This window comes from Convolutriloba macropyga, chromosome 10 (assembly GCF_964194025.1).
Source record: "Convolutriloba macropyga chromosome 10, txConMacr16.3, whole genome shotgun sequence".
Taxonomy (NCBI): domain Eukaryota; kingdom Metazoa; phylum Xenacoelomorpha; order Acoela; family Convolutidae; genus Convolutriloba; species Convolutriloba macropyga.
In genome coordinates, this window is record NC_134477.1 from 59398121 (window position 1) to 59415627 (window position 17507).

General features: G+C 36.4%; 2 protein-coding genes across 2 annotated transcripts in view; both read left to right on the top strand.

Moving 5' to 3' along the window:
- The window catches only part of LOC142348100 (uncharacterized), a 6846-nt gene extending 3613 nt beyond the window's left edge, over positions 1-3233 (top strand). The window contains exons 2-3 of the mRNA XM_075399264.1: positions 224-438; positions 2947-3233. Of these exons, the coding sequence (XP_075255379.1) occupies positions 224-438; positions 2947-3189 (458 nt within the window). The 3' untranslated portion in view covers positions 3190-3233. The remainder of the gene's footprint in view (positions 1-223; positions 439-2946) is intronic.
- Positions 1-17507, top strand: part of LOC142348236 (uncharacterized) — a 223240-nt gene that overhangs the window by 164219 nt on the left and 41514 nt on the right. The gene's annotated exons all lie outside the window — the stretch shown is intronic.

Sequence of the window (17507 nt, forward strand, 5' to 3'; positions counted from 1 at the left end):
TGTGTTGTGTGTGTGTGAGAGAGAGAGAGAGAGTTTGTGTGTATATGGGAGGATAATTCTTCCCAATCAGTTCCCTATCAACAAACTTATAAACGGAACATTTGCTAGGCCTTCAAAAACTCTGCTAATTACCCACAATTCTTGCGCAAAAGATGTACAATACAAAAATATTTTAACCACAAAAATTTTTCAATCAATCATTTTTTAAAGCATTTTTGTTCAGACATGAACCAAGATATAGTTGGTGTGGTCATTCACAACGGGAACAAAAGTGTCCTCATCAAACAGGGATATCTCTTCGATCTGCGAGAACTCCAGTTTCTCAATGAAGTTGTCCAGAGTTGCCACTGTCCGGATGATGTGGAAAAAGTGTTTGGATCCCGAGGCGTTAATTGGGACTACACACAACAGTGCTACTACATGAAGAAAAAGAAATGGGTATGTTCAACAATAGTTTTGCTCAAATTGTTCTGCCCAGGTTAAGGTCCCCGATCCAAGCCACATCTGATCAGACCGACTCACACCGGGGGGGGGGGGTGTAGTGCAACCCACATTACAGGGTGTCCCAGTCGCATAGTAATTTGCACAATGGTAGCACGAAATTCTGATACGAGACCAAAGTCTGGACATAATCTGCACAATGTTCGTACAAAAATCTGCTGAGAAACCAAAGGCTGGACATAGTCTGGACTATGGTTGCATAAAATTCTGGACCAAAGTCTGAGAGACCAAATTCCATATCATGAGAGACCAAAGTCGAAATCATTAGAGACCAAAGTCCAAATAATTAGAGACCAGAGTCCAAATAATGAGAGACCGAAGTCTGGACAAAATCTGATCACAGAGCCTTAACTTAGCATTTTCAATTGACTCAAAATGGTGGACACCAGGAAAAAATTCAGACTCTTCGAATTAACATTTGCTAATAATTTTCTTTTTTAGTTTTGTCCCAACGTCAACAAGGTGTTCCATGTTATTCAAATTCAGCTTGATTACGTTGAAATCGCATATTTCATACAAATGCGACGTGATTATAACCTATATTAAGGATAGTCTGATCAGAGGGCAAAGTCTGGAAAATGATCTGATCGACGGGTGAGTTGGTCCCACTAAAGTCGCACAAATAATTTGGGTCCCACAAATTATGCAGGAAAATCTCAGCCGCACAAAAATTTTATCAGACGCTGCTTTGGTCTGGCGTTGTCTGACCAGAGGTGGCCACAGTCGGACAAATATTGCAATTTTCCTTGAGTCGCATGAAAGTCTAAAGGGTTCATTTCAATATTGCACGGTCTCATCAGAGAACAAGTCTGTGCATAGTAAGTTCAGAGGTGGCTTGTGTCTTGGTCTTTTAGATGGTAATTGCTCAAAAGAAGCGTCTAATTTTTCTATTAAAAAGAAAAATCTGCCAGCATATGTCCTGGGTCAAAACAAATTGTTTCCAGACTGAAGATGAACGCACGAGGGGGTAACATGCTTTCTCTTTAATTATATTTGTAAAATAACCGCACATAGATTTAAAAAATTGATCATGGAAGCACGGAAATGTTTTTTTGTCAAAAATTAACGATTTTCAACATTCCTGTGCAGACATTTGTGACTTTCACTAGACGCAAAAAATACCTTTTGGGTTTAAAAAAGCCTTGCAATATCGGAGCCAGAGAATACCACCCATATAAATTCTTATACAGCATGGAGTATTGAGGAGAAGCTCAAAAAATTGTAAAAAAAATTGCATTACTCACAGGCAATTTTAATTTTACAGTTCGCATAAATCTCAACCTAACAGGGCTAAGAGAAACTGAGCATCTAAAACGAGAACTTAGTCTGAAAATAATCAGACATCGAAAACTCAAGCCAACTTAGCAAAACCCGTTCCAAACTCAAGTACTAGTCATTATTGGCATGTCTAAATGCAATTCCTCATCAGTACTGATTTATGCGCTGATTTATTTCGATTTTTTTTCCTTGTCAGACGGGGGAGGGGGGGCAAATTGTGATTTTACAATGGCCAGGCTTGCGCCAAATCTGATTTTTCACTTGCTAGGCTGGGGCCAATTTTGATTTTTTAATTTCCAGACTGTGGTCAATTCTGAATTTATACTCAAAATATTATACATAAAAAAAATTAAAAAGCGTGAAAAATAGCCCGGAAAACGTCAAAAATATCCGGAAACACGTGGTGTATAAAACATGCTAAGTTTCCTTCCCTATCTTTGCGGCCCCAACTTGTCTAGATTTAATTGGTTTTATAAAACCTAAAAATGTACGAATTATGCACATCAACTCAAAATTTGTTATAAAGATCAAGAATACATAAGTACGAGTTATTTGCATAGAGGCCGCTCGCAGTTGCCACATAAAAGGGCATCAAAATTTCCTCTAATGTTCAAACACGAGGTGGTGAAACTCGAGGTGTTTTTTTCCTTATGGCTCTCTAAATAAGTTAGAACATAAATCTTAGCCACCCCCACCCCCTCGAGCGTATACTACTAAGACTGTTTTTCTTCAAACTGTATGCTATATGATGTCTAAAAACCTGGAATGATTTAATAATCAACTAGTGAGAAAACATTTTTTTACTAATTTATTTAAATAATAAACGGCCGTTGCCCAGACTTTTGTGCAACCAATGTTCAGACTCTAATCTCAATTTGGTCTCTCATCATACTTCCATGCGACCGTTATCCAGACTGTTCACAGACTTTGCATTTTGGTCAGATCCAAATTCGACCATTGTCTAGACTATCGTGCGACAGTAACTCTTTCTCGACCCTATAATTTGGGTCGCACGATAACCCATGTGTGCGACCCACGTCGGTCTGATCAGAAGTGGCTTGAGTCTGGTACCTTGACCTGGGTAGCTATCTTAATTAATAGAACAAATCATAAAAATAATAAAACTTTAATTTTTTAAATGTTTTCAACAAAAACAGTGTATTTTAGATAATTGGATCACAGCTGGTAAAATCTCTCTGTTACCTTGGAATTAACCTGACGATCCTCCCCATATTCCACCGAAAAGTGTCCCGTAGATACCCAATGTCATCCGCATTTACAGATGAAGAAGACTGGAAGTTTTTCCAGAAGAAACTGGCTTCTATTTCACCCAGGAGAACTTCTTCAAAATTAGAATCATTTGAAGAAATTTACGAGAAGACTATATATGAACGATTAGATGCTAGCTGATAATTTGGCGGATTTGATTAATTCAATTTTTGGTAGGTTCGAAATCAGATTTGAATTTAGTCACCCTAGTTGAGCTGCCAAGCATATGAGACAATTTAACGAAGACGAGGTTGGGGTAATATCCGTACCCTATAACATGGGTTCACCTAAAATCTTTTTTGTGGTCCTTTTTGTCAAAGAATTGCTGCAGCTCTTCAGTTTCAGATGACATTGCGAATTTAAACTGAATCTTCGAAAACACAATTTTAAACCATAGTTACTAAATAAAAAATAGTAAAGTTTGTAACACAAGTTTGGGTTTGCCAAGAGGGGCTAAATTGCGGTAAGAGTTGGGCGACAATGTTTAAAGTAACAAAAGAGTTGGAAATTAAATTATTGAGAAGAGAAACACAACGAATCCTCTAAAAAACATTATTCATATGGCTGGACTAAAGAAGGTTGCACAAGCATTGGTGGTCTGGAGGCTAAGGTAAATTGGCTGAGAATAAAAAAATTGTAGTTTCCAAACCGGCTGTTTTCTAATATTGGGGTGAAACAATGTAAGATTGGTGTCTCCAAGGGGTTAAAAAGTGTGACTTAAATCATTTACATCCCGTAGCCAGCCTCACTATTATATAATTTTACCCCCATTAGCAGCCCATTGCAGTTCAAAAGGAATTAAATTTTTGAACAGAATTTTCAAAAAAGTTCCTCCCAATGCAGCCCTTACCTAAGTTCCTCTTACCTAAATTTTGAACTTGGTTCTATTTAAGAAATGGAGAAGCTCTCTCTCTCTCTCTCTTTCTTTCTCCCTCTCTCTCTCTCTCACTATCTATCTCTTTCTCTCCCTCTTTCTCTCTCTCTCTCTCTCTCTCTCTCTCTCTCTCTCTCTCTCTGTATAAGAAAATATACCAGTTTTAACAAATGTTTGACTTATAAACTTTGCTGTTGTTCAAGTTATAACCAACGTTAAAATCATTGATCAACCTGGAAAAAATCTCTAAATAAAATTTCAAAATTTGGGGGACCATTTTTTTCAAAAATTTAGAAAATTTATTTTCTGTCAATAATAAAAAAAACCAATGCAGAGCATGCAGGTATGCAGGTATGCAAGAGATATATAAAAATTAATATTAATAATGAAGTAAAGTGAGAAAATTATAGTGAAGGAATTTTCAGAGAGACGGAAGTTTGTAACTAACCAAGATGTTTTTGGATCTCATGGTTTGTACAGTTACTGGCAGTCTCAGAAACCATTTTCCAATGACAGATTTACTGCACAAAAGCTAAGGTTGATTCAAGAGAGTGCAAAAAAACAAAAAAAAAATACAGACTTTGTGTTGAAAACAATGGTACTTATGAGATTTCAAGTTTTTCATTAAAAAATGAGAAAAAACTAGGGGTCATTGGTCTCGAAAACCAAAGAAAGCCACCGTTTTCTAAAAACTTCGACACCAAGCATTTTTCAAAGTACGAACATTATTGTGCAAGGTATAATTTCAAAGACAGTTATTGCAACCTGTAATTAAACAGCATGCGATAAAACATCTGCAGGAAAACATTGGTTGTATATATTGATAATCAGTGCAATGTCAAATGGTTAACACGAGCGGAAGTCAGTCCCAATTTGACTCAACGATTACCAATCTGTGATTAATCCCAAAATCAACTGTGTGTCAGCAGCAAATATCCACATTTTTTAGGTGTCACCAGAAATGAAAATTTGTGTTCAGTACCATAACATCTAAAAACTAAATCTTCTAAGTAGACAGAAAAATTGTTTTATTTACAAGTTGTCTCTAAAGTGAAGACGTTGAGATAATGTCTGCCCACAATAAAGACATGAAAACTGCACATACATTGCACAAACCTAAAGCGTACAGTTTTATCTTCAGTCGCCTCAACAAGCCGACACATATTTTTGAAAACGACCCGTTTTTTCGCCATTTCGAGAATATTAATTGCGAATGTTAATTGCGGGTACATAAATAAACATATATGAGTGCAACTACAATTCAAGGAACAATATGTTCAAAAAATTCAATGAACTACAATCTAATGGATCAAAGTGAATAACCCCGGTTGAGTTATCATTAAAAAACGTGACTGTGGATTTTCCTTAAGTGGGAACTTAAATGTATTCTCTGCAAATGATGTCGTTCTATGAACTCATGAGGGAACAAAAGAAGGAGTCAAAATTTGTAGCGTTCAGCATAAACTAATTTTATTGTTTGATATAGACAAAATTTTGTAGATATGTAGACTGAGTATGATATTGAGTAATACAAAATATGTTTTTAGAACAATAAAAACCATCTCATCAAAAAAGATAGAACTATCTAAAGTGTTCAACGACAAAAAAAAACAAAAAAACTTCCTTCATAGAACACTTAGGGCTAAAGCAATTGCAAATACTTTGATTTAGCACTCTAAAGCTGATGACAAATTCAATTTCATCATCAGTACCGCCATTATCGACTTAACGATCGGCAAGCAATTGCATGGAAAATTTTTGTCGACTTCTCAAAAATCAAACCAATATGCAGATGGGAAACTGAAGAAGGAAAAGAATTATTTACACAACCTCTTGATTCGCTACAAAGGGTATTTTTAACTTTCATTTATCGAAAAGGGTACAAAAAAGGGCAGCTGTCAAAAAACAACGGCTTCTGCTAAAAATAAAATTTTACTCGTCAGTTATTCAGTAACTACCTCAGGGTTCATTGTTCACAAGTTCAATGAATTGGTGAGCGATAACTGGATTCAACTACAACGGTCGCTGTCTCGCATTTCTTTATATCTTTTATTGATTGGGCGTTGTACTTGGTGAAAACACCAACCAATAAATTAAACTAAGGAGTAGATAAACAGAAAATAAACCTAAACGTTACAGATATTATTCAGTCGTTTACTCTGATAGTACAGTTTGTTTTCATTGTTGAGCGAGATCCTAACTTTTGACTCCAATCCAAAATAGGTTTTTTTTATCTTGATAACGTACCTACGTCCAACACTGATACGTCAATTGTTTTAATATAGCTCAAAAGACGAGATTAATTTCATCAGATGTCTTTTTTTTTCTTTGACACCTCCGCACCTTGACTGAGTCATTACCCAAGATGCCGAAACCGTTGGCTTTTCTGTTTTTTTTTTGCTATATAGGTATGACAGTCACACTGCCGCAATCTTAATAAAATAAGAGTGCACCACTAACTCACTTAACATTCAAACTTTAAGTGTTTCAGTTTGAATTCCCTTTATTATTCAGTTTCGCTTACAAGTTAGTGTATGTTTTTCTGACTGCATTATTTGTTAGGATTTTATGTGCATGGTTAACTTTGTTGAATATTTTTTGTCACCGTCAGTAAATTGAGGTGTCTCAGAAAAACTCAATTTTTGATTTGCTCTTTAAAATTAAACCTCTGAACCAGTACTACCCCGTAGAGCGAGCGTATCAGGTCACTTCAGAATGTTTTTAATTTTGACGCTAAATTATACATTTCTCTGTGTCTCTGGTCTTTGGTTCTCCGCTTTTGCGTTATTTTCCCCTTCTGTCAAATTTGCTCTCTTTCCCTCTGCGCTCGTTGGCCTGAAAGTGGTTGTAGTTCTAGGTCTCTAGATAAAGCAGCTCTGACATCAATTGGTTGTTTTCATTTTTGAATACCTCTGTAAATTTTTTGGCTACACTGAGTAAATTTTTTGGCTCAAAACAGAAAAGCTTGCTCAAGGAAATCAAACGACGACAATTGCGCTTCCTTGGTCATGTCATACGGAAAGGGGAGCTAGAAGCGCTATCACTTTCCGGAAAAATAGATGGGAAGAAAGCAAGAGGCAGACAGAGACCCTCTTCCTACAACAGTTCCCTGGAAGACCGAATGACATAATAGTAGTATAGTAGTTTGCCTAGTGCTTGTAGGGGGGAGGGGTTCGGACCCCCCCCCTCCCTACAAGAAATTTTACCTCTGAAAAAGTGAAATCCATGTAATTTTTTCAGAGTGTAAGGCAAATTACTATACTTTTCAGCTATTTCCATTTCAGTTTTGATGGTTCATGTAAATGGAAACTTGGGAATTGGGTTTTGGTGGTTTTGAATTCAAGTTTTGTGCGCGATTGAGGGTGAAACTTTAAATTGGGATTTTATTTAGTTTGGAGAGCGGGGAAATGTTTGGACTTGTCAAAGATTTGTTTATGTTGTGGAATTTACGAGGCACGGAATCAAAGGGAACTAAATTTTTGGAAATTTAATTTAATGGTTAGACAAAATCAAATCTGAATGTTTTTGTGGGCTTTGAAATTATATTGCGGTAGTGAGGGAAAATGTTCAAATTACGATTAAAGACAAATTGTGTCGGTGAATGGAAGACTTCATGGGGGCTATTTAGGGACCGAATTAACTTGTCTGAGTCAGTGTGGTATGGAATATTTTGTTATGTAATGTCTGGAACTATTCCTATTTGCCTAAAGTAAAGAAATGAGGGTTCGAAACTTGAAGTTTGGAAGTTATAAATATTCAATCTCCATTTTAAAGTCTCTACTTAAAGCGCTAAGTGCTCAATCTATACATTTTGCTCAATGCATCAGTGAAATGCATATTTGCAAAATTTGTGACATTTATTTTGACAAAAATCACGAAAAAAACGCCCATTTTTCCCATCATCACCCTGATGTATACCTAAAATTTTGTACTTTATGTTGCAAATCTGTTTTTTTCCTCCCAGAACTGAAAGCCCATTTAAAACACAATTCATACCTCCAGCCCAACCCTTTATATGACTATCGTTCTCTTGCAGCTGGTAAAGTTCCCGATCAAACTTGTCCCTTTTGTAAGGAGGTCCTTTATTATAAACTTGAATTGGAAGAGCACCATTTGAAAAAAACAAGTGCTTGGGTGACAAGGTGCGAAGCCTCTTGAGGAGGCAAACGGGACAGAGATTCTAAAGTACGTTTCCTTTTTAAATTTGAAATGAAGAAAACAGTTTCTTAACACTTTACTTTGCATATTTTTAATTTTCCTTTCTTTTAAAGATGTACTAATTAAACTATACAAAGCAGCAGTATTATTTAAACTGAGTCAGAATCATAAATAACAAATCGTTGGCGTTTAGTAGAAATAACTGGGGAGTCTCTATTACTTTGAACTTCTTCCTCCTCAATTAATTGTGGTCGACTGGTGCTGGGTAATTTTTTTTTGCTCTCCTCTCTTCTTTTGATTTTCTTTTTTATCTGTTTGATTACTGACAAAGGCGTGTAATCGTCGCTGGTAGAGGGAATGGTGTCAGCTCTCTCGCTTTCTTCAGCTTCTGTAAAAATAAAGGGGTTATTGGGAGTCTCATGGTCAGACTCATCGCTAATTTCAGAGAGGTTAGTTAATTCAACAACGTCTTCAAGTTCCTCGTTTGAATAAGTGCGGTGGTTGAAACCGGGATCAGTGGTTCCCCATCCACACGCTTCCCCACCCTCGGGTAAATTGAAGACGTTATTATCCTCATCTGATTCGATTCCCCAATCGGGCTCATCACATATTTTCTTTGAAATGTACTCATCTCGAAGAGAGAAATGTCCAAAAGGCAATAATGTTTTCCGGTCAGCATTTATGTATCTCTTATCGTCGTACGCACTCAAGGCAATTTTGTTCACACATACAGTTTCTAATTGACGTTTTGTCGAAGCAATCTTTACATTTTCGAGTCTGTCAAGTTCACCGGTTTCTAGGGTTTTTCAGCAGCTCATGGTGGAGTTTTGACTGGGCAAATTTCTTGGTGCCCTTAGCAGACATTTTTTCGAAACCGCCAGCAATTAAAGAATAAAGTTTGGGTTTGAGTGCGTAGAAGTCTTCAATTGGTGCTCCAGCAAATTCATCTTTAAACTTTGGCACCACATTTTCATAAGACTGATCATATAGGGGGTGGTTTTTTGGGAGATTAGAGAGATCAAAGTGTGCAATTAGGTTTGGGTGTTTTGATACATCATCGTAAAAGTTACCCGTTTGTACTTTGTAGATAAAACTGTCTGTGTCAGAGTATAAAAGATGGCATGATGTTTCTTTTTTCATGACATCATAATGGAAGTCCATCATAAAAAGTTTGGACAGTTCCAAAATACATGCGCCCACTATGGTAGGCTTGTTCCACATTATGTTCTGTTTCTTTTTGGTAATGAGCGACAGGTTTTCGTCAATAACTTTTATAGTGCTAATGACACCTTCAGATGTAGCTTTTAAAAGTTCGTCTTCAGTGCGGACAAAAGTTACAGTAACTCGATTCCTTAAACTTTCACAAAGATTACCAAATGTCGAATTCGTCATTAGGTTGAAGAAATCCTGGTCAAGTTTTGATGTTGCTTCTTGTCGCATTTAGGTGTTTAATTCAACATAACTTGATAACCACTTTGATTGTTGGAACTTGATAGCTTTATGAATCTTTGTTACTATAATTCCTTGTTCAACAAAGAATTTCAGGTTTCTGAAATGGGTAACGTAATGAGACTTAGGATGAAATGTTTGTCTGAATTTATTTCTTTTTGTTGCTGAAACCTTCAGTGCGTTTTTAATTTGGGTCTGGTACTCACTGAGCTCCAACGGGTCAATTGGTTGTTTGTCAGAAATGATTGGGAAATCCGAATGATTCTCATGAATCGCATCCGGATATTCCTGGTCCACTTCAACAACAAACTCAATCTCTCCATTATCGTTCGTTTGGAAAATTTCCTCAAGAGTTTTTTCGGTTACCAACTCGAACGCTTTCTCAGGTAGTGGATAGTTGAACATAGCCCCTCCATAAAGATTATTTGCATCGATATAAATGATCGATGCCAGTTCTTTTGACTCATCAAAGTTGGGCACTGACGGACTGTTAGCCCTTTCTAGCCTTGAGCTGAATACTGATGCTACCCCACCACGGATCATTCTTTCAGTCATATCAAGCAGCTCGCGGTCAGTCAAGAGCTCAATTTGTGGTTGGCAAACTTTTAGACATGCGCTGCCTGAGAGATTTGAGGCGGCGTAAAATTGCGCGCAGTCAAGCGAGTATGTTTTATAGCATACAGACCTCAACTCTTCAAACCAACATGCAAGTTGCAGAACGTCGCCAGTGAGGTACAGCTCTAGAAATTGCTTTAGGTTCTCACAATTAAATTTTCTGAAAAGTTTCCTTTGTGTTTAAGCAGCTCACGTTGTTCATGACTATATCCACGATGAAAAGTTATCCAAGATTGTGAATTTGTCAAGTGGCAGAGTCTTTGCTAATTTTTTCAGGCTGCTGGGCATGAATTTGAAACTATCAATGAATTGTAAGTACTCAAAGATAGCAACCCATTGTGAGCATAACCCAGAAATTGTCCCCGAAAGTGGCAATGATCCAGAACTTTTTCATCATCAGTTTCAAAGGGAACAGAAATTGTCTGGAGCATGAGTACTGGAGACATTTGGATGATTTTTCACTGTTGCTACTGGAACTATCAATGATTCAAGGTTCAAGTAAATCACAATGGGTGAAAACCAAATCGGAGCAAAATTTTTGAATGTCAGTTTGTTTTTCGTTAAACTAGGCATAGTTATTTGTAGCGAATCTTGTTCGAGACATTTTTGCGCGCAGTCAAGCGAGTATGTTTTATAGCATACAGACCTCAACTCTTCAAACCAACATGCAAGTTGCAGAACGTCGCCAGTGAGGTACAGCTCTAGAAATTGCTTTAGGTTCTCACAATTAAATTTTCTGAAAAGTTTCCTTTGTGTTTAAGCAGCTCACGTTGTTCATGACTGTATGCACGATAAAAAGTTATCCAAGATTGTGAATTTGTCAAGTGGCAGAGTCTTTGCTAATTTACTCAGGCTGCTGGGCATGAATTTGAAACTATCAATGAATTGTAAGTACTCAAAGATAGCAACCTCGTCTCGTTTTCGCCTTCTAGTCTCAATGTATACACCATAGTTCAAAGCAATGAACTTTTCATCGTTCGTGGGTATCACTTCAATCTTTACATTTGCTGTTGCGGAGTGCAGGGTTTTAACAATGTGATGAAGATAATAGTTCATCATATTATGAGCAATAACTGGCGTATAATCAAGTGTTCTGCGCTTCAAGTTACACTCATTGTGAGCATAACCCAGAAATTGTCCCCGAAAGTGGCAATGATCCAGAACTTTTTCATCATCAGTTTCAAAGGGAACATCGCAAATCCAACAACATGTATGAAATGTTTTTGAAGGTGGTGTTCCAATGAAGATGGGATACTTCCTCTTCTGATGATAAAAGAGTTTTGCTAGCTTCTCGATCTTGGACAAAAATCTCTCCATGCAGTCAGGACCTGTGTAGATGTCAAAGTGTATGGGTTCAGGGTTTCCTCGCTCTATGACCATTAAGCAATAACTGCATGGTAGATGTTTCTCTAAAGCATGAGTACTGGAGACATTTGGATGATTTTTCACTGTTGCTACTGGAACTATCAATGATTCAAGGTTCAAGTAAATCACAATGGGTGAAAACCAAATCGGAGCAAAATTTTTGAATGTCACTTTGTTTTTCGTTAAACTAGGCATAGTTATTTGTAGCGAATCTTGTTCGAGACATTTTTGCTGATGTATGTTGAAGTATTCAATGGAAGAATAAATGTGGAAACAGTTTCGACACAGATAACTTCTTTCACGATATTCTTCTCCACTAATTTTTGAGATGAGTTTGTGCAAGTTTACTATCAAAAAATAATGGTAGGTTTCTCCAATGCTGAGTAGAAGTAAGTCAAGAAGGAACGGATAATTTTTTCCAGCGGAGAGTCTCAAAGGCAGCAGTTGCTTTGACTCATACCTAAAAACAATTATTTTTTGGAGAGCTTTAGTTAGTGAACACGGTTTTTTTTTAATTTTTACATCAATTAATTTCATTAGCTGGTTCTTTTTTTAAGAAAGTTTTTTGTGTGAATTTTTGGATAACTGTTGCAAAGAAGTGGGGTTACCTGAAAACATTGACCTGAACGTCGTTTAATCCTCGAACTTCGAAATGTCCAACAGGCTCATCGGCATATCAAATTCACCAATCGGTTGCTTTGCTGAAGGGTTCTCGCTGCTCTATGTCAAAATATTTGTCCTGGGTCTGAAGCAGGGTCTAGGCAGTTCCAACTTCTCTTTCAAGTAGACAAGATGATGCCCAGCAGTGAAACAGTACAAAAAGCACTTGTCATCATTTGCGTTGTGTATGTTCAGGAGATTGGAGTCTCTCCTCAATGGATGGTTATCCGGAAATGGTATGAAGCTGCTACCCCTCACTGGAATATAACGCACCAGTTTGATCGTGATTTTGTCAATTGTCTGCAGCTGCCATCCGCCTCCATAGCTTGAAAAAGAAACCAGCTTCGAAACTATGTTGTCCACTAGTTCCTCAAAAACGATATCAGTTATACCTGTGTAGTATACCGTTGTTGTATTCGTGTTGAAGTAGACGCTGACTTTTTTTGGTTCTTCTTCTCCAGGTTTTTGAAGGGTCATCTCAACCATCATTTGCATTTTTTGAGGGTACTGATTGGTGTGTTTTCTGATGATTTCTTCAATCTCGTTTCGTTTTCTGAACAAATATTCCATGATGTCTAGATCGTTACTGGTAGGATGAAGTTCATAGTAGTTGATGCCCCCCTTGATTGAGCTGACAACTGGCGTTGCGGGGCTCGATTCAACTGGATCCATTTCGTAGACTGGAAGACCGTGTTCGTTGTTTATGTGACGGGCAAAGTCAAACTTTGACTGAAAGCCCATACGACATGTATAACACACTTTCCGAATAGGTTGGTGATGGGAAACCTGTGAATGTTTGCGTAGGGAGGGCAAACTTTTCACTTGTTCTGAACAACTGAAACAGCTGAACGTGGGCACGTTTGGATGAATCTCATGCTTCCTTTGCAAATGCTTGTTCAGTGCCCGTCTATCAGACAACTGAGCAGGACAGTTTGTGCATTGCAGAGGCATTCTGACAGAATTGATTGTATTTTGGGATTATGTTGTTTTTTAAAGCTAATTGATCAAGTTTGTAAGAAATGGTAATTAAACTGGAAGCTGCTTTATAAAAGTTGAAATAATGATAGAAAATTGTTTTATAAAAGTTGGTTTGAATTTGATAAAGAGAATCTTTAGAGAAAGGTTGTTTCAGAAGCAATAGGAATTGTCAAAGATCCAATGTATTCAAGACTCGTAGTTTGAGTTTTATTTTGCAAGATTTTGATAAGTATTTTGAGAAAGTGTTCGCACACACGTTTAACGTTTAGGGACAGTCAACGGAGCAAAGTGAAAGTTAGAGAAATACAAATTTACACGCTGCTCCCAGTAACGCCTAAACAGATCAAATGTCAAACATTATCTTCCGTTGAAAGGTCAATAATAGTGAAATTACTAATACATTAGCTCAAAATTGTGCCAGTGAATTTCGTTTTATTGCATTTCGGTATCAAACATTGAAATCAGATTCTTATATATCTTATCTGGTTCAGTTATAAGTATGGGTTGGCTTAAAACATGTTACACTTGAGCAATTTTATAGTTTAGTTTCCCTAAGCATTTAACCAAAGTTGAATTTCTGCATGTTTTATTGAATATTCAACTTATGTATAATTCCCAAACATTTTGAACACTCCTATTGATCAAGTATACAATTGAAATTATGCCTGACCTCTCCAACGCCCACTTTTCAATGAACAATTTGTTTATTTCCCAGATTTGATAATGTTTTGTATCCCAAATATTGAATAAAACTCTGCGCTACTTGACAAGAATATCAAAATTTGCCCGAGTATTAAAGAAGGTGTGATCAAGAACAAAATATTAACCGTGTCTTATTAGGGGGGAACCGACATGGTCAACAAAGTTTCCAAATAAGTTGAATTGTCTTCAATGAATTGTATACAACGAAAAAAGTCAAAACAATTTTCAGCTGATGATCTGTCATGAAAAATTTTTTTCTTAGGAACAAGTAATTGCTTCCAATCAACTTCCAACACAATGTCATGAGCGCTCAGAGAAAATTTTCATAATCGATAATCAATTTTTTGAGATTTAACCAAAAATTTGCCCAAAGTAACGGATTTTTTCATAAAAAATCTACAATCAGCTGAGGGTCTGTTATGAAAATTTTTTTCTTAGGAACAAGTAATTGCTTCCAATCGACTTCCAACGCAATATCATGAGCGCTCAGAGAAAATTTCTAAAATCCTTAATCAAGTTTTTGAGATTTTACCATAAATATGCAAAAAATTGACTTTTTTCACAAAAAAATGTTCGAAAATACTAAAATTTCCCCAAAAATCATTATAAAATTAGATGGTCTGTAGTGAGTCATTTGATTGAAATCAAAGTGTTTTAATAGAAGGCTTTAAGCGAGGATAATATGTATTTCAAAAGTGTTATAACTTACATATTTTCTGTGGTTTTTTCCAAAATAATGAAAATTTTTTGTTGTTCATTCTTCTTTCCTCAAAATTTTTTAAATGAAAATGGTCTGTTTGAACCTCGCTCACAGTGAGCCGATTGACTCTAGTTATAAACAATTCTACTTTATTCCATAACCTGTACGTTTAAGTTTTCTGTTTTGAAGATTTAAGGATTTCTTGCATTCAGCCAAATTCGGTTATAACTCTGTTGTTATAAAACCAAAAACAAGAAATTTAAATTTATCTGAGAAAAAGTAAATCAGTTTTTAGGAAACTTCAACACAACACACATTAGATTTGGAAAATACTGAACCTTTTATTTTCAATATTTTGACAAATTCTTTATGAAATACTTCCAATATTAAAAACAATTTCCCGCTCTCATGTTGAATTATTGCTTTTTCAATTTGTATAAAAATCAAATTTTTTTGACCCACAAAATCCAGTAGTGCATACAGTGTTGTACATAACTTTCTAATGTTTTTGCCAAAGAGTAGGAGATAACTGTGTTAACTGAAATTGTTCCAGTTTTAAGAAAGTTTTCTGTTAGTCTGAGTTTTCAAACAGCTCTCTCACACGGATCGATAATTTTTTTTTCTTCTGGAGAATTGATGGTCTCCGGGTTCTCTGTGTTCACCGGTGTAATTTCGATAATGCTGGCTGTATCCTGATTTTCTTGGTTGTGTTGAGTTTTTATTGGAGTTTCAAAGTTAGTACCTGACAGGTTGCTCCAGAGACCACTGAAATTTTCTTGAGAGCTGCTAATGCAACTTTTTATATTTTCGAAGAGAGATGGGCTGGTTGCTGGGGATACCGCTGGACTCGGATCAATAGCTGGAGTAACTGCTGGTGTTGGTGCTGAGGGCGACTCAGGTGATCGGGGTAGCCCCCATAAGTCAGCAAGATCATCGCAAGCTTGGGTAACACCTAGTTGGTTCTCAAAGAAAGGAACTGTATCACAGTCTTATTTGTACAAAATTTTCTTGACCGGAGCAGGTAAATTAACAATAACGTAAGCCACAAGAGGATCCTCCAGTTTCGAGGGAGGAATAATACCACCCGACGTGATGTACGATCCTTCGATCGAATCTGATGACGGTTTATCAGGAAGTTGAGATAGAAAGTTTAGAAAGATTTTTGGAATCATGCAATGTTGTTGGGTATTCCAAACATCCTTCTCATTGAATTTCTTCTGTTGTATGAGGTCAATAAAATTTCCGTAAAAAGTTTGATACGCAATTGTCCGTTCCCAGGAGCCTTCGCTTTCACACAGAAAATAATAAGACATTTCCAGATATTTCAGTTTTGGTGAATTTTATATTTTTGGGAAAATCAGAAATTGAAACGAACAGTTCAAAGAACTCAAGAAATTAATGGAGCAGTTGGTTTGCTGCTATTCAATCAAAAGTAAAAAAGTGAATGAGTGGGTTAACAGAATTCGGTTCACAACTTAAAGAGTTGGAAGTTTGTACTCATGAGATTAACTTAGTACGTAAACTGGAAAAGCATAAAACTACAGTCTTATTTGTCTTATTTGTCTTAAGTTTTATTTGTCTTAGTCGTGGTGGTCTCGGCATAGGTTTTATGACTGATAATAAATTAAACGCATGAGATTTTTTTAGTTAGAGCTATTAAATAAGAGTTTTGCTCCATGGTTTACTGTTCAAAACCTAAGGTTACAGGTGTCTTTCATTAAACATTAGCGCTGAATGGTGAAATGAACATACATGTAATCCGTCTGAACCTGTTTTATGACCTTAAGTGGACTGCTCTACGTGCAATAATTGTGAAAGAGCACATGTGGTTTTAAAACGCTAATCAGTACCATTTTTACATAGTGCTAACCATTCTATTTTAGCACTATGTAAAAATTGTTGAGTTTTACTTTCACCAGGGGAGACATTATACACTATTTCTTGAAGAAGAACAGTTGAACAAATTTCAAATTTCAACAAAATCAGAATGCCATTTACAGCTGAAAAAGACACCGAGTTTGGAGACGTTCATTTTGTCGTTTCTAAAAGTGAAAAACTTTTGATCAGATCAAAGATTAAGTCTTACGAAAATACTGGAAATTACGTCTTTTTAAACTTATTCAAAAAAGATGAACATGATTATGAGTTCCAACAAAGAATAACACTAACAATTGCAGATTTTGAATAGCTGAAAAAAAATTTCCAAAGATTCGATCCACCGCTAACAATTCTAATGATACCGATGCAAAAGCTAAAGCAACGCCAGCAAAGAAACAAAAATTGAAGCAAAAAGACGACGACCACGAAATATCTGAATAAAAGAACCGTTTTGACAAAATGGTGGAATGCAGGTATGAGCGATCACCTGCCTACTTTAAAGAATTTCAGGTTTTTCGTTTCAGAAGAGAAACCATCCTCAATGTTTGCCAAGAATTACGCTGCATGCATGCATTTTGAAAACGGTTATTGTGAAGTGATACCCTCTAACCATTATCATGTGTGGTTTGATGTGTCTGACGTTTCTACGGAAATATTGAAACGAAATAAGCTTTATACAGTTCTTGTTTGTACACAACTTTCAAGTTTTTTTTTCAAATGGAGCAACAGTGGAGACAACTGGAGAGAATTTCGAAAAACTCAAACTAGCTGTGGAATACAATGGTTCAGCACCGTTGACAAAAGGAGAATCAACCGGCATTCAGAACCGCTTACCAAATTTGATCAATGCCCTGAGCAGAAACCACCGCCAAAATGGATTTGTTGGTTACAAATCTCTGGATAGTGCTGAGAGAACATTCAATCAGCAATTACAAACTGACGGGATATCAACGGAAACTCTAAAGAGATTTGAAAACATTTTGTATGGTCCTCATTCTGATGCTTTTTGCCAAATAATGGATATTTTTGTGAGTGGCTATGGAGAGATAGATATTGACCATGATGTTTTGTGTGTACGCT